The sequence below is a fragment of the Ictalurus furcatus genome, chromosome 9, assembly GCF_023375685.1.
Source record: "Ictalurus furcatus strain D&B chromosome 9, Billie_1.0, whole genome shotgun sequence".
Lineage (NCBI taxonomy): Eukaryota > Metazoa > Chordata > Actinopteri > Siluriformes > Ictaluridae > Ictalurus > Ictalurus furcatus.
In genome coordinates, this window is record NC_071263.1 from 25,579,471 (window position 1) to 25,602,947 (window position 23,477).

Genomic DNA, 23,477 nt, shown 5'->3' on the forward strand with positions numbered 1-23,477 from the left:
AGATGAATCGAGGTTAAATTGTAATACTTTAATAATGCTATTAGTACAGGTACTATATTGAGCAATATACTGGCTTTTATAAGCGCTGATGAAGAGACAGTGGTCACTCCCTCTCTCTTTTTCAGTACTGCGAATACACAGGGCCACAGTAGCGTAAAGCAGCTTGGTTTATCAGCTCTTTAAGAATGAAATATTAGTGCCTAATAACTTTTAATATGAAATGAATTCATGTGTGGAAGAAAAGGCCTCTCATGCTGGCTGACCTTTGGGGTTTTTTTTTTTTGAAACACCGCAATACACAAATTTCAACAGCAGATTAACACGTGATCTCGTTCAGTTGTATGAATCGATGTCATTTAAAACGCTTGTTGACATTATTTTTATTGTACATTCATAGCCATAGCTTTTGCTCAGACGTGAGCAAGCGTCGGCAGCGTAGCACAGACGGCGCATGGCATAAACATTACAATGCCTTATTGCTCATGTTTAATCGGTTTATTTGGCCGGCGCAGATGTTTTACACCAATTCGTAATCAAATTGGGGTCTGACTAAAAACAGCGGTACCTCTGTTCCTCGTCAGGATCGACGCACAGTATGATAGTGCTAATAAGATAAAGCTACTGACCTCATACACATCTAGATCAAGGCCCCTCTAACTCTCCTGACCCAAATTCATATATTTTTTATATATTTATAATGATCTCTATAGCAATGAAGGATTCAAGTCTTATTTTCTTGTGGTTTTCTACAGACAAGCAGATTCACTTAAGTAAATCTGCTATGTGAAAGTGTTGCTGTGTGTGTGTGTGTGTGTGTGTGTGTGTGCGCATGTGTGTGTGTGTATATAAAATGCAAAGGCTGGTGAGAGTGAAGACTCGAAGCACACACGCTCTGCTCAGCAAGCTGCTAAAACAGCACTAACGTAACTCTAAAAAATCTGTACAATATCTTTAAATATGGTATTTACACAAATAAACAGCGGGTTTTCACACGTCCACTGATTCGAAATAATATCAAGAATACAAAAACAAAATCGAACAAACGAAATCAAGGTCAGTGTCTTTCTCTCCTGTGACTAGCGAGAATGCTAAAGGCAACAAGCACATTGCGATGGCTATGTTTAAACTCCACTCTCTCTACATGTGGCGAGCAGCGTCTCCTACACCGCCTGCTGAAGAAATAAATTCACATTCCAGGATTTGTGGATCCCAATTTTCCCTTCCCTCCCCCTTAGCGCAACTTACTGACCTATAACGTGGTAAGACCGAGTACGAGGTTAGTGAAAATAAAATAAAACTAAAAAATAAAGTGTTAGTCTTTATTAAGAGCTGCACCAAACAGACACAATCTCTGAGCACCAATGAGCAAACTTAAAAAAAAAAAAAAAATAAAAAAAAAGAAGAAGAAGGGAAAAAATAAATAAATAATAATAAAAAAACTATATTGAGGTTTCACTAGCTTGGATCATGTCGGGGTTTTGCCGTATTTTAGCGACCATGATGAAGGATGAGCTCAGAGCTCTGCTACTAACAGCTGAGGTTTGAATGGATAGACCTCGACATTTTGCTGGAGTAACGTCAGCCATTTGCCGAGCTGAAAAAATTCGACATGAACGTAGAAACTAGGATTTTGAGCGAAAAATACTGTAGATTTGTAGCTGAAAAACTGGATTTTGGAGTCCTAAACATCCCTTTAACTCCTATAAACTCTCAGGTCCAGGCTTACATTCCTCACGCTCAGAACGGCACACTTTACTTTCAGTAATGACTCAATGATTTCCTTTCCTTAAATAAAAGCATAAATAGGGTTAAGACGGAGATGTGGCTCAGAGAGACAGCTGGTTAAAATGCTCACATCACGTTTTCTTTCTCTCTGCCCTATAGGATTTGTGTGCGTAGCTGCGCTGTGACTGTGGTCCATCCTGGAATTATGAGGTAAAATAATTAAATACACCTTAAATTAGAAGAAAAATACCTTCAAGGATTTTGGGCTGTATTCAGAGTTAATCGTGTAGTTAATCGTCACACCTCAGACGTAACTCCAGATTTAACCGCTGCTTGGACGTGGGTTGAATTTTGCTTAAACAGAGGCGTGGCTCACTTATGGAAAATCCTGAACTTTAAATTTAGGTCTGTTTTCCTTGCATGTTTTGACTCATCCATCCATTTTCTTTACCACTTTTCCTACGCAGGGTCACAATGCAGTCTGGAGGTTATCCCAGGGAACTCGGGGCACTCTGGACGGGGTGCTAACCCATCGCAGGGCACACTCGGACCCATTCACACACTACGGACGATTTGGAAATGCCAATCGGCTTACAACACATGCATGGAGACAACATGCAAACTCCGTGCACACAGGGCGGAGCCAGGATTCGAACCCCCAACCCCGGAGGTGCGAGGCAAACGTGTTAACCACCAAGCGTCTAATTGTCTAAGTACCGTCGTCTAATTTCAACCATGTTTTGGGCTGTAAATACACACACACAAAAAATTATATATTCATATACTGTTAGATACTTATTTACACAACCCCAATTCCCAAAAAAAAAAAAAAGTTGGGACACTGTGTAAAATGTCAATAAAAACAGAATGCAGTAATTTGCAAATCTCCTAAACCCGTACATTATTCACAATAGAACAAAGAAAACATATCAGATGTTTAAACTGAGGAAATGTACCGTTTTAAGGAAAAAAACAAAACATAAGGTCATTTTGAATTCCATGGCCGCAACACGTCTCAAAAAAGTTGGTGGGGGGGGGGGGGGGGGGTGGCAACAAAAGGCTGGAAAAGGATGAAGTGTTACTATGGGTTGGTGAATAACATACGGGTTTAGGAGATTTGCAAATCATTGCATTCTGTTTTTATTTACATTTTACACAGCGTCCCGACATTTTCGGGAATTGGGGTTGTACAACACTGTATTAGTCTGAACCAATACAAGCGCTCGATATAAAAAAAGTGTAGTGTTGACACTATTGACAATCTCTGGCAACCACAAAGGTGTGAGCTGCAGACAGGTATCGATCATCTCAGAAATTCAATTCTCTTAATACTTTCCCTGCATAAATACTGAGGGGATTTTTCAACTTGAGTCACACCTCTGAATACAGCCCTATGAGGATTTCACGAAAAGGATCAAATCTTTACTTGATAGGAGAAGATATTTTGCCTGGATAAATACTCTTTAAATAGCCGGACGCAGCAGGATGAACCTTTTGTAACTCTGTCTGAAAACGAGCCTTTTCTTAATATCCAGCTGAACTCATCAAAGCCTGGCTCCTCTGCTCTTTCCCTCGAAGCCTAAAAAGCGAAGAAAACGTCAGAATGAAATTTCCTTCTCACTCTGTTTGGAAGCACATACATGGCAGTCACAGCCAATCAAATCTCAATGCTTACTTACGTCAGCGTTTAAGAACTGATGGGGTGAAAGAAAAAAGCAAGAGCGATGTGAACCAGCTACGCATTTACATGAAGTTTTTCTTTCTTTTCTTTTCTTTTTTTTTTTTTTTTTTAAACCCTTGACTAGATTGTTGGTCATTTTGGTAAGAATAACAAAAAGAGCGGCACGGGTTTGGGAGGTCATGAAGTGAACACACGGTAAAATCAGCAAACAGCCCACACTAACAGTGGGCTCTAGTTCCTCCAGTTTCAAATAATACATAAGCACACTACAGCTGTTAAAGGAACACTCCTGCATGTTTCCGACCGAACCTCTACTTACTGTACACGTCATGCTTGCGTGATTAACACATTTTTGACATTTGTTTACACCGATAGAAGAACGGAAAACCTGTTCACTCGCGACCTGCTTATAACAGGGCAGATGTTAACTTCGCAATAAATGTTTCAAATACACAACTGTATACCGCAAGTACAACCTCGGACAGTGACGTTACACGCTAAACGTTAAGCGACGTTAAACGTGTGTGGAAACGTATCTGTTGCGTAAGGAACATTTTTTTTTTTTTTTTTAAGCGCGTGTTAAGAATTCTTCAGAAACACGTCCAGAGCGAAATGGCCTCAACAACACTGGCGTCAGGAGTCCTGAAGGCACATGGAGACCGCGAAACCATCAAGAACCTGACGTGATCACTGAGCTACTCGTATTAATTTGGTAAAAAAACAGAACCTCAAATTCTTCCGAGTGTTTTTTTTCGTGAAATACGTTTCGCATAAATATTTATCGACTCCCTTAACAGCTGCCCCGACACAGTTCTATTATAAGTGATTTATTTATTTATTTTTGGAGTAAACAGGATTCCCTGTAGAGCACAGGTTCTGGAGATCCCCCTGTCCTGCACATTTTAGTGCTTTCCCTGCTCTAACAAATGTGATTCAACTCGTCAGCTAATTAACAGCCCTTCCTGAGTTGAAGTGGGTGTGTTAGCGCAGGGAAAACACTAAAATGTGCAGCACATGGGGTTCTCCAGGACCAGGGATGGGAAATTGCATTGTATTGTATAGAGAGAAAAAAACAAACGAACACACACAAAAAAAAAAAAACAGAAAAGATGTTGCACTTCTTTGCTATGTTAATTATGCATACACTACAGATGTAGTCTGTATAGAGATGAGGTTGAAACGATGCTGGAGTTTTCCTTTAAGTTACTGCTGTTAAATTTGTTGTAATTGTCTAGCAGCCAATCCCCTTCCTGGAGATCCACTTTCCAACTGTAATATAATAGAATAATCTCCGACTTCTCAGTACTCTCGGGAGGATATGATTAGCTGAATCGGCTCTATTCGCACTGTACTGGAACTAAACTCTGTAGGAAAGTAGATCTCCAGCCAAAGGGTTGGTGCAATTTCCTTCATTTTCTCTCCTCCACTCTCTCTCTCTCTCTCTCTCTCTCTCTCTCTCTCTCTCTCATTGGCCGAGGAAGTCGATGCTGGCCTTGACCGTGCGGTTGGTGGCGACGTCGATGGCCATTGCTCGGATCTCGGTGTCGCCGAACTGCATGAGCGTCTGGATCTCACGGCGTACCCCCGCTGCCGGACTCTCTGTGCCGCTGACGTCGAGGCGCAGGGTGCCACACTTTCGCACGCCGGCATCGGAGATGAAGCCTACGCGCTCCCGCTCTGAGCAGTACACGTGGATGACGATGACCTGCTGCGAAGGCTTGGCTGGTGTGTAGCTGCGCTTCACCGTTTCACCCAGAGCCACTGATTGGTCGGCTGATATGAACGTATCGAAGACATCAGTGCACCAGCGGGTGCCATCACGCACCAGCAGCTTCTCAGGTGGGTGCTTCCCTTCCACGAAGCGGTTGAGCACACCCACGCCGTAAGTGAGTGGCGAGCGGCGTACCTTGATCACGCCCGGGTCCAGACCGAACAGCACGGCTCCCTTCAGGATGGTCAGACCCACATCGTGGGGGATGATGACACGGCTCTGCCCCTGCAACATGTCCTGCACCGCCTTCTGCAGGAGCGGCGACTCTGCGAAACCCCCCACCAAGAACAGGAACTTGATGTCTGTCACCTCAGGCCTCTCAAACAGTTCCTCTGTGGGGAAGACAAAAACATACATTTACTGCACACAGGGTTTGGACGGATTCTTCATAATGAAATTCCAGGAGTTTCAAACACTATTTTTTTTGTTTTCAAGGACTACACAAGAGATGTCCATCCATCCATCCATCTTCTGTACCAAATATCCTACACAGGGTCGCAGGGAGCCTGGAGTCTATCCCGGGGGACTCAGGGCATGAGGCGGGCGACCTGGACAGGGTGCCAACCCACGGCAGGGCACTATCACACACACACATTCACACACTACGGACAATTAAGAGCCTAGAGCCAATCAGCCTACAGCACGTCTTTGGACTGGGGAGGAAACCCCTGAAGCACGAGGAGGCCAGGCAAGCTCCGCACACACAGGGCGGCTGCAGGATTCGAACCTCCAACCCTGGAGGTTTGAGGTAAACGTGATAACCACTAAGCCACTCTTTAAAAAAAAAAAAAAGTCTATTTTCAAGGTTTTCCAGTACTTCAATTTCAAAAAGCCAAATTCAAGCACCTTGATTGAACCCTGTGTACATTTAATAACCGGTAAAACGAACAAATCTTTCTTTTCTTCACTTCTAGCTTTGCTTATGTCCTTTCTGAGAGAAGATTAAAAATAAACAGACTTGGCATATGTATACTACCGGATCACAAGTTGTAAAAAATGCAGCACTGGCTCGTTATGTTTTATTTCGGAGCACACTACGGCCATCGCTGAGCGGCCCACTGAGAAGCAGAGTGACCCACATCCTGACCGACTTACTGAACTGGGACCGCATGCATCACACTCAGCACAGAGCGGCGCATTCATCTTCTCTGCGTGGTTGGAAACAGTGAATTTAAATTTGAATATTTTTTTTCCACCTTGGTTTATTCTCAACAGAAGCATTCCTGCTCCTGAAAGTGGAGAAATTTGCTCCAATTTAATTTAATCTCACTGTACAAGTGGGTCAGCATGTTGGAGGATATGGCAAGTCATAAATATGCTCCTCAGAGAATTAGAAAATAGGGAATTTTCCAGAATCCTTATGTGCCGATGAAGGTATTTTAGTTAACTGAATAACTGAAAAACGCTTCAACGTTACAAGTCTCGACACTTTATTAAACATATAAAAGTACTGCGAGAGTTAAATCCATGTTGAATATTGTACTAAGGCAGTGGTGAATCAATCAAACGAGACCTTGGCACGGTCAGCATCAACCTATATGAAGACCTTAAGGGCCTAAAACAGTTCTGGTGGAGAAGATGATCTGTTATGTATTGTGGAGCCTGGCCATTTAACCCCTTATACACACAGAATAAAACCTTAAACCGAACACGATATTCGACCGGCAGCCAGCGACGTGAAGCCAGAAACAGGCGAAAAATATTCTCTCTAGTTCCTGTAAGAAACCTGACAGCAGTGTTTTGTACCAATTGAAGCCGGGATAAAGAGGACCGAGCCACACCAAGGTACAGCGAGTTACAATAATCCAGCCTAGAGGAAATAAAAGCATGAATTACTGTCTCCAAGTCCTTTACTGATAAAAACGCTTTCAATTTCCCAATGGATCTGAGATGATAAAAACCACTCTTCACCCCTGAATTGATTTGTTTATCGAATTGAAGGCCGTTATCAAAAATCGCTCCCAAATTTTTTTTTACATGAGCATGAGAATTCACAGATAAAGGACCCAGGTGGTTATTTATCCGTGTAATAGAAAACTACCATTTTAATTTTAGAGTCATTCAATGTTAGAAAATTGGCTGCCAGCCAGCATCTTTACCTCTGCAAGACAGTTCAACAAAGAGGACATGTCAAAATTTCGCCCATGTTTCAAAGGGAGGTACACCCATGTATCAGCCCCATAAAAACGATAAGAAACGTCGTGCTTCTGAAAAATCAAACCTAAAGGGAGCAAATACAACGAAAACAGCAGCGGGCCCAAAATCGAGCCCTGGGTTACACCACAGGTTAGAGGAACACAAATTCCTGACCTGCACCGAGAATTCCTACACACTTACTCAAACGAGACCTTTTAGCTGTACGCATTTTCGACGCACGTGAATCAAAGAGGGCTTTGACTGGATGCGCGTCGTGATGACGTCGCACGACGCGCCTTGGCCGAAATCTGCGGGAATGTTAAACGATTGCAATCTCCTCCTAATATCGCTTGATTTTGCTTTAATCTCTGCAACCGCAAAATCAGGAAATCCTGGAGGGACTGGAGAATAAATTAAAATCATGCACACAGTGCAACTGTATTTACAATACAGAATCAGCTTCTGAAATCAAAACGTATAGAAGCCCATGTGTCCCACAGAAAGGGAATGTTTAAACCTGAATCAGTTTGATAAATTGTTACTCGGGCATCAAGCCAGTTCTCTCACTATACATTTTCTAGCTTCTAAAAAAAAAAAAAACAAAACTAATTACATACTGCATTAAATAGTCTTTTTATGGCATAAAATCAGGCTTTATGATCTTTCCCTTAGTAGTGGATCTATGCGTACTGTAGGCAAAAAGGCCCCGTTTACACTAGTGCGTTTTTGTTTTAAAAACGCATAACTTTTGCTATGGTTACAGAAGGTTATAGAGGAGAGTGCTAACCATCCGATTCTGTTTACTCGGTACAAGAAAGAGATGGGAGTCTATAGACAGACACTTACTGAGGTGCCGGATGATGTGGTCGATGGTGGGCTTGAACAGAGCGTTCATGGCATCCGGGCTCATCCTCAACATGCCCTGAGATGACCACTTTACAAAGTCCACACTACACACAATCACAGAGAAAAAGACTTACTTATATCATCGTTAACGTTAATAATCGTTATTGTGCTTAGTTTCTTCGGCACCAGTAAACAGAAACAAAATATTGTTAATGCAAACACTCAAATATCTAATAGTAGAGAGGGCGTGTAGACAATCCAGAGAAATAAGCTTCCCCACTCAGACAACCGCATTAAGAGAGTCAAGATACTGATCTGTCGGCATGTACCCCTCCTTGGGGCAACATAACACAATCAGCACGCTAATTGTCAGGTTGTTGTTTTTTAGTACATCACAAACCGTATAGTCTCATCATTCTGGACGTGCTGATTTCTACCGTCCGGTCCTTTTTCCATTTACTGCTCCTTTAGGTGACATTTGAAGCTTTCATTATTCTTCTACCCAAAGCCATTAGCCTAAACCTCCTTCGTAAACGGTTTAAAACCAAAGGGCACAAACCCGAACGGCTTCAAATAAAACAATTAACTGGGCAATACCGTGATGGATTTGGAACGGCGGAGTAGAGCTGCTTTAGACACAGTAGGCCATGACACAGCTGACGGTCTATAACGATAACGCGTTTGCCACACAGACCACGAGTCAGCCAGAGAGCACAGCTGTGTTCACACAATTTGTGCAAATCGTCTGTAATTAAGCAATTTTGGAAGTGTTGCTTGGAGTGGACACTTTATCTGAGTCAGACCACTGAGGCAGGAAACAAGAACTTAATTCCTCATTTAATCCCATTATCGTGATAAGTTTTATTTGGTTTTAACAGCAGTTTTCCTTAATGCACTATTGAACGATTATTGCAATCAAACGACCAGCTTGAGATATCTGTTCATCTATCCGTATCTCTACCATCTATAACCTACACTGATGACTAGATGCGTGGCTGCCCAAAAATAAATAAATAAATAAATAAACAAATCTGAACAGTGCCGAAGAGACCTGACCCTGTGACTCCGCCCACTCACTTGCTCTTGCGCAGCGCGTGCTCCACACTGTGGCCGCGGAACTTCTTGTAGTAGTCGATGAAGGAGAAGGGCAGGTTGATGTTGAGTGGGTTGGAGCGGTCGGGGGCCGCAGCTCTCTTGCGGGACTCGAACGCTATCATCAGGTCCACCCACGCAGCCGGTCTCTTTATCTTAAACTGATCGATAAAGTCCTGACCAAAGATCTTGCAGAGCAGCATCTCAAATTCATAGTCGACGCCGATCGAACCATATGGACCCCCTGCAGAGAGAGAGAGAGAGAGAGAGAGAGAGAGAGAGAGAGAGAGAGAGTGCAAGACAGTGAGAGAGAGATCAATACTAATCATCTTACAGGCACAGGTCAGTGAGGGCAATGCGTCTTTCATAGCAGAAATTAAGGAGAGACAGTTGAAGTGATGCTGCAAAATGCCAATCCCAGAAATGTAGTCAGCCCCAGAATTATTGGCACCCTTGGTAAAATCTTTGTCACACAGGTTATTATATAGAACAAATTATTTTACATCATTACATAATTGGGGCTTGCAATTTTTCACAGATTTTCCAAAGATTTGGGTCAAGGTGAGTCATGTGACGTCATCACAATGCGCCGCGTGACGTCATTCAGCCTATTCGATTCATATGCGTCGAACATGAGTACAGCTAAAAGGTCTCATTTCCCAACAAACATCACTGCGTGTAAAATAATTTTGTGCACTTGCAATTTCGCCAATTCAAGTAATTTTCAAATTGACTTTTTAAAAACACTCAACAAATTTTGAAAATAGCCGCAGCAAAATCAAGCATTTTTGGCAGCAACAATCTAAAAAAAACAAAAACAAAAAAACTCCTGTACAGACTGATTTGTGTCCTCCAACAGTACCATTCCCTTTGTTGTATTTGTGTTGAATTTGATCTCTTTTTTTTTTTTAACGTTCATTATGGTTTTATCTTTAATAATTAATTCAACCTACTTATGCAGCGTTCTATAGTCATAATTTTGAATGCACTTACTAAATAAACATGACTCACCCGAGGCCTTGTAGAGCTCCTTCAGGTGACCTTCAGGCATCCGGATCTGATGCACCGTGAGGTCCACCGTCCCTCCTCCACAATCCACCACCACATATCTGTCACCTGGGAACAGGAAATAGAGGTCATGAGAGGTCATGATATACACACAACTGTGATTGACTACAGGTCGAGCCACAACAGAGATTTTTTTTTTTTTTTAAGAGAAATAGCAGTGATAATGTAGCGAGCAATAGATTTTGGACTCATTTAATTAGGCACTGAAACCCCCTCAGATGCAAACAGAGGGATATAGTCTGCATAAAGTCATAAAAGTCCAGAATGGGCTTCAAAGCACTCTAGATATATTTAACAATGATAACATAAAGCATCACTGCAGTGATCTTATTTTTGCTGAACCTACTCCCATGATCACTGTACTACAGTATATAGGTTACGGGATAAAATTCATATAAAACATTTTACACACATTATTTCCCTCACTGTACTACACCACACAATCTCCCATTAAAGCTTTACATCATGCAAACCCTACTCTTTTTATTTCTAAAAAATCTCACACTGCTGAAACCATGCTAAAAATGTCCTCATTTCACCAGATAATTTTGGTGTTTAGTGGTGAAGAAGATAATGTCCAAATTCTCTTAGGACATGCCATCAACTGAAGATGTTCAGCTAGCCCAGGATGTCCTAAAATTAATATTGTATTTCTAACCTTGGAACTTAAATGTCAGAAACCTAAAAATAAAGAATGTGAAATTGCTCAAAAATAGGACTAAAGGGGTTAAATGTCGTACTTCAGCAGTTCTCAATCTCGGAGCTGCACGTTTTGGGCCGTTAAGAAAGATGGCCCTCCTTCATTTTTCTAGTCCACAGAGAAATAAGTAATCATTTATTGGTGGATGAGGCACCTGACTATCTGTGTAGCTATCCCTCCATCCATCCATCAACCTACAGTGGGGGAAATAAGTCTTGAACGTGTCAACATTTTTTTTTTTTAGTAAATATATTTCCAATGAGGCTGTTCACATGCAATTTTCAACAGACTTTTATATTATTAACTCAAGAAATCCACACATATAAAGAAATCCACACATTAAAGTCCATAAATAAAGTTGTGCGTAATAAAGAGGAATGACACAGGTAAAAAGTATTGAACACACTAATTAAAATATATTTAATACTTAGTGGAGAAGCCTTTGTTTGTAATGACGGTTTCAAGACGCTTCCTGTGTGAAGAAATTAATGGGCCGCGGTATTCAGGTGTGATTTTGGCCCGTTCTTCTAAACATATTGTCTTTAAATCTTGTTCAATTGGGTTCGAGTCAGGTGATTGACTGGGCCATTCTAACGCCTTGATTTTTTTCCTCTGAAACCAATTGAGAGTTTCCTTTGCTGTATGCTTTGGATCGTTGTCCTGCTGGTAGGTCCACCTACGTCTCATCTTCATCATCCTGGTGGATGGCAGCAGATTCTTCTGAAGAATCTCCCGGTAAAGGGCTCCATTCATCGTTCCTTCAATTATATGAAGTCTGCCAGTACCATGTGATGAAAAACAGCCCCACACCATGATGCTTCCACCTCCAAACTTCACTGCTGGTGTAGTGTTTTTAGGGTGATGTTAGGATTTCTTCTCCAAACATGGTGTGTAGTATGACAGACAAAAAGTTAAATTTTGCTCTCGTCTGACCAGACTACACTCTCCCAGTATTTCACAGGCTTGTCCAAAGGAGTTGTAGCAAACTTTATACGAGCTTTGACATGCCTTTTCTTTAGTAATGGAGTCTTGCAGTGTGAGCGTGAGCACTAGAGTGCATTGCCTATTGTTTTCTCTGTGACGATGGCACCTGCTGCCTCCAAGTGTTTCTGGAGCTCTTTCTGAGTGGTCCTTGGCTCTTGGGCTACTCTTCTGACTATTCTTCGACTCTCTGGTCAGAAATATTGCGTTGAGCTCCTGTCCGTGGCCAGTTGATGACGGAGTGATATTGCTTCCGCTTGTGGATAATAGCCCCAATGGTGTTTACTGGAGGATTCAGAAGTTTTGAAATACGTCTGTAACCGATTCCATCAATATGTTTCGTAACAATAGGGTTGCGAAGGTCTTGGGAGAGCTCTTTGCTTTTACCCATCATGAGATGTTTCTTGTGTGACACTTTGGTAATGAAAAGCTTTTTTAAAGACCATCAATTTACTAACCCAGCTGATATTCATTTGCACAGATAGGGGGTATAAATTACTTACAGATTTCAGCTGGTTCCTTGCCTCATCTTGCCTCGGAGAACTGTTTTTTCTTAGCGTCTTCAATACTGCCCCCCGGGGTGTCATTCCACTTTATTAAACATAACTTTACTTATGGACTTTAATGTTGTAAATTCTTTATATTTGCAGATTTCATGAGTTAATACCAAAGTCTGGTGAAAATTTCATGTGAATAGCCTCATTGGAAATATATTTACTTAAAAAAAAAAAATGTTGACACATACAATACTTAATTCCCCCACTGTATCTACCAGTCCATCTTCCTATTTTTTGTATCTATCTTCCATTTATCTATTTAACTATCCATCCATCCATCCACCAATATACCCGTCCCTCCATTTACAGACAGGTGACAAAAGTCCTACCGCTCTGTTATGCTGTAGGGGAAATAAATTTCATTTTCAAATGAAGACTAAATAACCTTCCTCTTCACCAGGCATATATTTAATCTAATTAAAACCCTTGACTGGTGTGTTTTCTTTTTTCCACTTACAGGGTTCAGCTTGATGTTATTCTTAATTGCTGGCCTACTGAACTATGATGAATGTGTGTTTTTGATAGAGACTTCAAATCACTTCGCCTGAAATGACACCCGCTAATACTGTAGATGTAAGTGTATTTATTTTGCCACCATGGTTTGGCTCCACTCCACACTGGCTTCATTTTCAACGAGAGCTGGTGACTTGCGTCGACATGAGCGACGGCTGGCGACTAGATGTGGGCGTGTCCAGCCACGCGACAAAGTTGAGAAAAGTTTAACTTTATGCAAATTTGGAGCAACTTGGTGCAGTGACTACCAATGGGGGCTAAGGGCCAATAGAGGTTAAGGCTCTGGTTTACTGATCAGAAGGTCGGGGGTTCAAGCCCCAGCGCTGCCAGGCTGTCACTGTTGGGCCCTTGAGCAAAGCCCTTAACCCTCTCTGCTCCAGGGGTGCCGTATCATGGCTGACCCTGCGATCTGACCCCGTGGTCTGACCCCAACTTCTTAACATGCTGGGTATGCGAAGAAAAGAATTTCACTGTGCTATAATGTATTGTATATGTGACTAATAAAAACTCATTATCATTATCATTACCAATGGGAGTGAAGACAGTAGAGCGCACATGAGCCGTGATCCGCCATGCTGCCTGCGAGTCTGGATTACTTCCGCTTTTGCTGCAGATAGATGGGCACAGTGGCAAATAGCACACACTGCTTTCTCCTTCATCTCGTAGGATGTGGTGCATATATACACTGGTGAAATTTATATACAAACGCTCGCCCTCAAGAATGTTTCATTTTAACGGCAAACGGCAACCAGTAGCAGGAACACCTACTGGTGATAAAATCGCTGTATGGATGAATATGCGAGGGAAGAGCTGCTGACAATCAATACAACGTTCTTCTGACTGATCACCTTTATCCTACGATAAAACATTTCTATCCTGATGGATGACTCCACCCCCATCCGCAGGGTAGGGCTCACTGAATAATTCATGAGGATGAAAATCATATACTATGCCTTTCATTTTTGTCAGATTCCAACCCTAGTAAATACCTACAGGACATTTTGGACTGACATGTTAGCCTTCTCCAACATCATTGTTAAAAAAAAATAAAATAAAATAAAATACCTGAGCGAATATCTTTTGGAAGAAGTTTGTCCCTGTAGTACAGTTCCAGAGACTTGTAGAATCTGTACCAAGGCACAATGAACCTCTTCTGGTGGCTCATGGTGGTCTAACACATTACTAACCCCACTATGTTGTATTTATCACCTATCTGTAGGTCTGTTCAAATCTATCTGGTCATATCCATGTTGTCTATCTTCTGACCTCCCATCCATCCACTTACCTGTTCAGCCATCTATTTGTCTATCCCGCCATATATTAATTCATCTATACATTTATCCATCCAGCTACTCTCACTCGCCACTTTATTTGGAACATCACTTCATTCATGTACTTGTACAAAAATCAACCAAATCAACCAATCATTTAGCAGGAGTACAATGCAAAAAATCATGCAGATACAGGTCAAGAGCTTATGTTTATGTTCACATCAAACATCAGAAAGGGGGAAAAAATGTGATCTTGGTGACGTTGACCATGGTAGGGTTGTTGGTGCCAGATGGGCTGGTTTGATTTTTTACTGAAACTATGGATCTCCTGGGATTTTCATGCACAGTAGTCTCTAGAGTTTACACAGAATCGTGCAAAACAAAAACAAACAAACAAAAAAAAAACCCCAGCACGTGCCTTGATGTTGAGAGAGGTCAGAGGAGAATGGTTAGACTAGTTCAAGCTGACAGGAAGGCTGTCTAAACTTAAATAACCACTCTTTACAACCGTGGTGAGCAGAAAACCATCTCAGAATGTACAATACATCAAAGCTTGAGGGCGGACGGGCTACAACAGCAGAAGATCAGCTTCCACTCCTGTAAGCCAACAACCGGAATCTGAGGCTACACTGGTCACAGAGTCAACGAAACCGGACAGTTGAAGATTGGAAAATTATCAAATGGTCGTTTTCCAATCTTCTTTTCTGTTCAGTTTTGGTGCGTAATATCATGCAAGATACAGGTCATTAATGTTCACATCATACGTGAGAATGGGGTGGGGGTGGGGGTGACCTTAAATGTGATTTTATGCATTGCACTGCTTGAATTCATGCAATGAGCAGGTGTACAGATGTTCCTTTTAAAGTGCCTGGCGAGTGCATCTATGCGTGTGTGAAGAGGAGGCGGCATTTCATTCTGCATGAGATTAGCGTTAGAAAGGAAAAAAAAAACAAAAAAAAACACAGCGTCACAGCAAGAGTGAGAATCAAATGAACGAAGAAGGAAGAGAGAAAATCAAACAGAGAGAGAGAGAGAGAGAGAAAGAGAGAGAACTGAAACTCTACCTTCACTGAGTTCGGACCAGAGCTCTCCTATGACATTTTCCACCAGAAAGGTGCGACTCTGCCGGTTGCGACGCACGTGTTCCTTGGCTGGTTATTGACAGAGAGAGAGGGAGTGCGTGTGAGGAGGTGGAAGAAAAAGTGCTCATGAAGCTGTGAATGTTTGTGTGACATTAGAGCAGCAAGGCAACAGGATGACTGAGAAACAGGAGACGCATCATCTAGTCTACAGGAATGATCTTCCTGGAAATGTTAATTAGCTGAGTGCTTACTGCTTGCATGCGAATTGTACAGACGATGGTATGACATCAAACGTTTTACCCTGCATTATCTCTGTATTCGGATGCTTACCAGGTATAAAAATGGCTCGTTTGTATCAAGCAAATACCTGTAATAAACAATATTCTTCGCAAATTAATTGGGATCGAGTTCAGCAGCATGAGCAGCAGTGTATGTTGTGAGCTGTAATTTCCACTCACTTCAGCGGTCAGGGCTGCAACTGGAAATCTCACACAGACGTTTCCATGAGCTCAGTAAGGAAATGGAAAGTGGATTACTTGAACACAGGACACCACCTTTTCCATAGTTACACGTTCACGTAATGCAGGATGACACGCGGCTCTTAAACCTGACACGTGATAATAACAGAAGAACAGGGCTGCCTGGGCTGAGCTGTAGCTTCTCGGTCCTCAGAAAGGAAGTGTAAATTGTAAAAATAAAAAAATAAAAAATAAAAAAAGCAAGGATTGGGATTTCCTATAACACAGAAAGACAGTGTACATCTCTGGGTCTTTCCTCAACTGTTGACCTTCATGCACTACAACACCTGGGCTATAAATGAAACTCTTATTGTTATTATTATTGTTAATAAGTGTCGCTACTTTTAGTTAGCTTCTCCCCAACACTGCTACAGGCATGACAGAATTCTGTTATCTCAAATACTGTCATACAATATACTACTGGGATAAATTTAGCTTCTCTGAGGTATACTGTAGGCTAATATCAAATTTCCATTTAATATTCACTACATTACTGATAGACTAGTCATTGGGCTACATTCTTTATGCCCTTTTCCAGTTCTTTTCTGTAAGAAGACATTAAAATCAACTGTGATTGTGTGCTAAATGTTTCAGGCCTATTGCACCTGTTAGCAGGATCAGAAGGTTTTCAGGTGTTTATCACTCACCTGGAATGACTAGAAGCCATACCTTCTGGATCTTTTCATCATCACAGATAAAATAAATAAATAAATAAAGAATGTAGACCGTGTTTTATAACGTAGCCTTTACGCATAGAATTAGCTAGTTCTATAGTATCTTATTTAATGAACACAAAAAGTGTTACCTTTTCATAATGTGGCTAGCATTATCTGATTTAACTAGCATAACATCCACGTTTATACAGCGCTTTTCGTAATATTGGGGGGGGGGGGGGGGATCTCCTCAACCACCCCTAGTGTGTAGCGTCCACCTGGATGATGTGACGGCAGCCATAGTGCGCCAGAATGCCCACCACACACTGGAGAGGAGAGAGTGATGTAGCAAATTCAGAGATGTGGATTATTAGGGGACCATGATACAGAAGGGCCAATGGGGGAATTTCGGCAGGACGCCGGGGTTATACCCCTACTCTTTTACGATAAGTGTTCTGATGTGTAATGACCACAGAGAGTCAAGACCTCGGTTTAACGTCTCATCTGAAAGACGGTGCTGATTTTACAGTACAGTGTCCCCATCACTACACTGGGGTATTAGTCCCCACACAGATCACAGGATGAGCGCCCCCTGCTGCCCTCACTAATACCACTTCCAGCAGCAACCTTTGTTTTCCCATCCAGGTACTGACCAGGCTCAACCTTGCTTAGCTTCAGTGGGACACCAGGCGAGAACTGCAGGGAGATGTGGCTCAGGCGATAGAAGTCATGATTGTGTGTTTCCGGTGTCTCACTGCTCCTTGTCTTTACAGTAAGTGAGTGAGGAAGCAATTTCAGACTAATCTTTTACGATAAATCATTTAATCTTAATTTCTGACACGCTCTTATGTGGATTTATTATATAATTCTGCACGTATAGTTTTAGTGATGGGTGGTCTGTGCACCAGGCAACCCCTCCATGTAAACTCTCATATGAAGCTCAGGACACGCCTCTTCCAGGAACACGAGGTGTCAAATAGCCAACTTCAATGCTGTCTGACACGATCAATGATGATCAAAATCCCCAGGCAGCACTTAACAAGATTTCAGGGAGCGCCGTATTGGATATATTCAGGATAAATGCATTTATGGAGGAATAATAAAAAAAAAAATATTCAAATCAATGCCCTCTGGAAAGTTTCACATCTGAAAATATACTCACCTCAGACTGCCAATGATTTCTTTCATTTGCTGGTAAACAAATAAAATCGTTGAGCAGTGTGAGTCACTTTTTGTGCGTCTGAGCCGTATGTGCGTGTGTGTGTGTGTGTGTGTGTGTGTGTGTGTTACTGGAAGGGCGATTTTGAGCAGCACCATGGCACAAAGGAAGGGAATGAAAGGAATCACACTGCATGAATATTTAACCTTCTACACATCTACCCGTTCTCCTTTCATCCCTTCTAAGGAATACACAGGTGTTTTGTTGTTGTTTTTGTTTTTTTTTTAAGCTTAATTCCATTCCAGCACATCTGTAATGTGTGTGTGATTACCACAAAGACAACTTCTAAACATTTCCCTGCTCCGAGAAAGACAGAAAACTCCTTTTCTCAGAACTCACTTATAAATGAATCCGTACAGGATTTCGCTGAGTTTTTCCTTCTGCTTTTTCTTTTTTTTTTGCAGAAAACTACTTGAACGGGTGAAATTGCAATCGCACGAAATTGTTTTGCGCGGTCTTTCGCAAGTGATGTACTCATAGCTGTACTCATGTTCGATGCACGTGAATTGAAGAGGGCTTGGTGGAACGTGCGGCGTGATGACGTCACACGACACGTCTCGAAATTTTGAAAAATTGCAAGGTCCTCCGAATACTGAGGATTTTTTTGCGTTAATCTCTGTGATCGCAGATTCCAGAAAGGACCGACTCATGGAAGTTTAAGGGCAGGTGTGTAATTCAACCAATACACGATCTCAAAAAAGATTTTAGCAGAATACTTTCGTGAATTATTCTGATTTGTACGTTAAGCTTTTAAAAATCTGTATAATAAACCTTCCAGTGATGGAACTATTTTTTCAGAGGTAAGAAGCTGATGTGTGGATGTGCTTTGCCATCATGGGCTGTTTTGGGCCAGATCACACATGGATACCACAAAACCTGCAGCTTCAGTAAGTTTCTCCTTATCCTACACATGTTCTATTCATGTTATATAGTTTTTAATTTTGATTCAACAACACCTAGTTGTACAAGCGGTGTTCCAAGAGTGCCGATATTTAGGAACTATTTTCATCGACGGAGCGAAAATATTTGAAATTACTCTATATTCATTTCTTGTTTATGTAACTGTTGTATAAAAGCAATAATCGCACTCACAGTCGTGCTGTCGTACACGACACGGCCCCGTGTCCACATCCGAATCGCGGCCGTGCGGATATTCGGTACACTCGTGCTCATGCCATATTGCTTAAACTGTATCGTAAACATGAAGGAATACCACACGTGCGCTCAGACATCCATTCTAAGCGAGTTTTGAATAAATACGTTGTCTGAACAGTGGAAACATGTCGACATTGTCCGTGGTAATCACACATACGCATTGATATAGAGCTTAAAGAAGACCAACGCATAAACGTCACCAATTCCGGATCCATTAATTTCTAAACTTGTATATAAATTTGTTTTAAACAGTATTTTATCTACCCCTCCCTCTCTCGCGCTCTTATTCTATCTTTCCCTCTCTCGGTCCTGAGGTTTAGGGTGAATATACGGCTCCCCAGTCGATGAGCTCATCTGTCTTCCAGGTGACACAGAGTTTCTGTGGGGCAGTAAAAACCCACTGAGCTGCTGATCTCGTCAGGTTTCCGATATCAGACCTGACACCTGCACCTGCATGGCAGTTGTACTGATTTACCATCTGTGTTTAAAAACAGGGGGAAAGACATGCTATAGATACTCAACATATACATCCATCACCAATATGTGTCATCAGGAGGGGGGTTCAGTACTTAAACTAGTAAACCTCGCACTAGAGATCACTGTGTCACCAACATAATAAATCAGTAGTCATTGCACTGATGGTTAACTGCTTGATTTTGGTCAAAAATTTTAAAAAACATCTTACAAACTGGATTCCCAAATCACCAAAATGACACGAGTGGGGCTTCCATCCAGCTGTGTATGAGAAATCCTGAATAGGAACAAACTTAACTCATCTTTTTACCAGTGTTGAGAATAACTCAATGTTGTTGTTTAAAAAATAAATAAATAAAATAACTACTCTAAAATGTGGATAATTGCTTTTCTGCTTTATTAAGTATATAGATCTCATTTCCAGATAAAAAAAAAAATAATATTAAAGGTTCTCTGGAATTACCTGCAAGAAACTGAAGCAAGTCGGACCGCCAGAGTCTATAAAAGAACTGTGGAAATGTTTGAAATTTCGATGAATTTTTAAAGAGTTTTCAACCCAATTAATGATTTAATTCTTCGCAGCCATCCATCATCTATGGTAATTCATTATATAGAAACTTCACTTAACATTTTGGAACATATCTTTGTTTGAAATATTTTCTTTACATGTACCCAAGACATCATAGCACTATAGATTTCACTTATTTTACTAACGTTTAAGTTGATTTTACATGTCCTGCCTAGTTGTCATGCTTTTGCCTATTCCGTAAAGCACTTTAAACGTCATAAAAAAAAAGTTATTATTATTATTATTATTATTCATTTTAGTATTGGTCTAAAATGTAATTATGTGGTCAAACTACTCCAAGGTCCTCTAAGGGTGATGGTTTATTTATTTCATACTTAACATCCAGAGGTGTGTGTGTGTGTGTGTGTGTGTGTGAGAAAGTAGGTGCTACCAACCTTGCACCATCGACGCCCCCACGTTCTCAGTTGCGTTGTAGCCATTGACGGACGTCTTCTCGCCGAGGTCGATGATCTGATGTAAGCGGAGCTTGCGGCAGTAGATGGAGGCGGCCTCGGGTTCCAGAGCGATGATGAGCTGTTCGGGGTTGTCTCGCGAGGCCAGACCTGCCTAAAAACACACCCACGACACGGATGGTGGGAAAAAGACAAAGCGGTGTTGAACGTTTTACTCTTAGGATGTTAAAGATGATGTGAAAATGAAATGATTACACGTTTCCCCATCCTGTGACATGCCACCTGAGTAAAACAATCTCAGGGTTGTTGTTTTTTTGCCACGATGTGCACATGGAGAGGAGTTATAATGATTATTAGGATATTAATGGTCATTATTATTTTCCCCGCATGGTGATGTAGTAGAAAATCAGAATGGTAAACTTTTTTTTTTTTTTTAAATGCTCTGTATGGATTTCGAGCTGGATTTAATTAAAACCATAAAGACTTGGGACTTGGTAGGACTTTCTAATCTGACCTCATTTAGATTGTCCCCCCCCCATTACGTTCTGTGTATAAAAATAGAAGTGCGTAAAATCCAGGTTTGTATGCCGCTGGCTCTCACCACCGTTAATTCAGTGCCCCCCCCCACACTGTTTTGAGCAGCCATGTTTAATCCATGGCGCGCTTTATTATAGACGGGCATCATCAAGTGAGATAGTTTTACACCAGTGCTCTCTAGAGTGCAGTTCTCACTTCCCATGCCTCGCTCTCTCCATCTGTAATTATCTCTCTTCCGTTTGTTCTTTATCTCCTTCATACTGCAACACCCTCCCCCCTCCCATGTGCAAGCATCTAGGACACAGCCACGCCTTACGCTCCCCTACACACTGCAAGCTCTGGTGTTCCATCTGTCCAAACATCCATCCATCCATCCATCCACTTACAAATTCATCTATTCGGTCTTTGTTTCCTTCTTCTTTCGCTCTGGGTGTTTTTCTTTCTATAATATGGTGTGATAGCTCAGTGTGTATGTGTGTGTTCTTTGTTAATAAGGCACAAAAGTGATGCGTTTATTTGAGAATCCTTCCCTCATCCTGTCTTTCACTTTTCCTCTCTGTCACTCATCCTTCCTCTTTCATCCTCTCTCATTCTCAGGTATTCCCTTTCTTCCTCAACCTCTCCCTTCCGCCTTCCATCGCTTTCCCTCCCTCGTCCATACCTCTCTTTCCAGGTCTCTCTTATGTACTCACCTGTTGATCCCTTTCTCTTCCTTCGTTCATCCACCCTTTCCCTTCCTCGGTTTCTCTTTCTCTCCATACCTGTGTAGTATTCCCTTTCCTCTAACCTTGTCTCCTGCCACACACACAGTGCTGCCCTGGAGGATGGGGAGAAAGAGCCAGACAATATGTCCGAGTGTGTGTGTGTCGGGAGGTGGTCGAGATGGCGCTCATATAAGAGAGTGTCCTAAAAGAGTGAGATCACGGTCATTTATTAAACCCCCTCTCATCTCTTCTTACTTTCGCTCCTTTTATCGCTCTCGATTTTATTTTTCTTTTGGCTTCTTTTTCCTCGCTCAGGCATTGGCTTTCTTATCTTCTCAAACTCTCGTGTTTAAGATGCAGTTTAGTGCACTTTAGCGCTTTCTCACCCTGTAGCTTTAAAGCATCATTACAAGGAGCTACAGGAGGGCTGCGATGTCAAACCCATCCACTAGGAGGCCGCGACAAATACCGAGCTGATCATGGAGATAAAAATGTGTACCCTGGTAGTGAGAAAGAAAGATTGGCAGTGAAGCGAAGGTCTCTATAAACGTGTGTGTAAGACAGAAAGAGCTAGTCGTGTGTGACAAATACTCTCCCAGAAGCCAAACGTGACAAAAAACGTCACCAGCACACCTTCGACACGTCTCTTAACTCCTAAGACAGCGGTCACGGAGCCTCTCCCTCCTTGAGCTCTACCTTCCTGCAGGTTTCAGCTCCAACCAAAATCTAACACACCTGTTTAAGTTGATCGTGAACCCCTTAAGGCGATGATTAGATGGTAAGGAGGGAACAAACGTCTTCATGAAGGTACTGTAGATCTCCAGGAACAGGGTTCTGTCCTAAGAGGACTCGTAACTGAATGTCGGTTGATACTCAGCGCTCTGTTCTTGGCATCATACTCAATAAAACTGAAATACGGGACTGGTGCAGCACTAACACAGTGTTTGTGTGAATGAGGAACAAATATACAATCTGATGACAGTCAACGTGTACGCGAGAAACCCAACAGAATGCGAAAAACAGAAGACGACATTTTATGCCTGCATGCGTGTCTGTACCTTATACGCAGCCTCTCTCATGAACTGCTTTGCCGGCATTTTCCAGATGGCCGGAACAGTGATGACCCATCTGACGTCGACGTTATCAAACTCCGTCCCCGCCTGGTCGCTCAGCTCCTGCAGCCAACCGGAGCACAGTGTAAGACAGACACCGACAAAATGAAAATAAATCCCTGCACACATACACAGCACAATGGGATTTACTTTGAGAGCCTGTTCCTTGAAGAAGGCCAGCGCGTAGGCAAATATATCCAGAGCCTTCACTTTCTTCCCATTGGCTGCGTGGAGGTCTGTATCGATGGACAGATTCTGGCGAGGAAAATAAACAAGTAAAACACACAGACTAAGTAAAAGCCATATTAATGCTGTTTAATGTACGAAGAGATAAAATTCACTCAGGTGTATGTATAATCATTGTCATAATACTGGGTACACTGGCTACATTCCCGTTAAACTATGCACACAACGCTTAAATAAATAAATAAATAAATAAATAAATAAATAAATAAATAAATAAATAAAAACACAGGTTGTCGGTTCTACCTTATTACAAAAAATGTGTTTGACACATTTATATTAATAATTACACGTATATTGCAAATGATGTACACATTTTCACTTTAGGTTTAGATTGCTTGACTTTTCTATCACCTACTGACAAAAACAGCTTAAGAGACACCTGATTAACGTCCAGCAGGTCATTTCAAAGACAAGAAGACCCAAAGACAACAGCACTGAAATGACACTGAATCTTA

At 41.7% G+C, this 23,477-nt stretch overlaps 1 protein-coding gene across 5 annotated transcripts in view; it reads right to left on the bottom strand.

The window, feature by feature from the left end:
• Positions 1–4,871: 4,871 nt before the first annotated feature.
• Positions 4,872–23,477, bottom strand: part of hspa12a (heat shock protein 12A) — a 52,133-nt gene continuing 33,527 nt past the window's right edge. For 3 of the 5 annotated variants that reach the window (XM_053632085.1, XM_053632086.1, XM_053632087.1), the window contains exons 5-10: positions 22,723–23,031; positions 20,406–20,577; positions 10,263–10,367; positions 9,237–9,495; positions 8,160–8,263; positions 4,872–5,509 (exon numbers count right to left, since the gene is read on the bottom strand). In XM_053632085.1, coding sequence (XP_053488060.1) covers positions 4,872–5,509; positions 8,160–8,263; positions 9,237–9,495; positions 10,263–10,367; positions 20,406–20,577; positions 22,723–23,031 — 1,587 coding nt within the window. Of the gene's footprint in view, positions 5,510–8,159; positions 8,264–9,236; positions 9,496–10,262; positions 10,368–15,405; positions 15,493–20,405; positions 20,578–22,722; positions 23,032–23,477 lie in introns of all 5 variants that reach the window. The other 2 variants (XM_053632089.1, XM_053632088.1) reach the window with 2 other exon arrangements.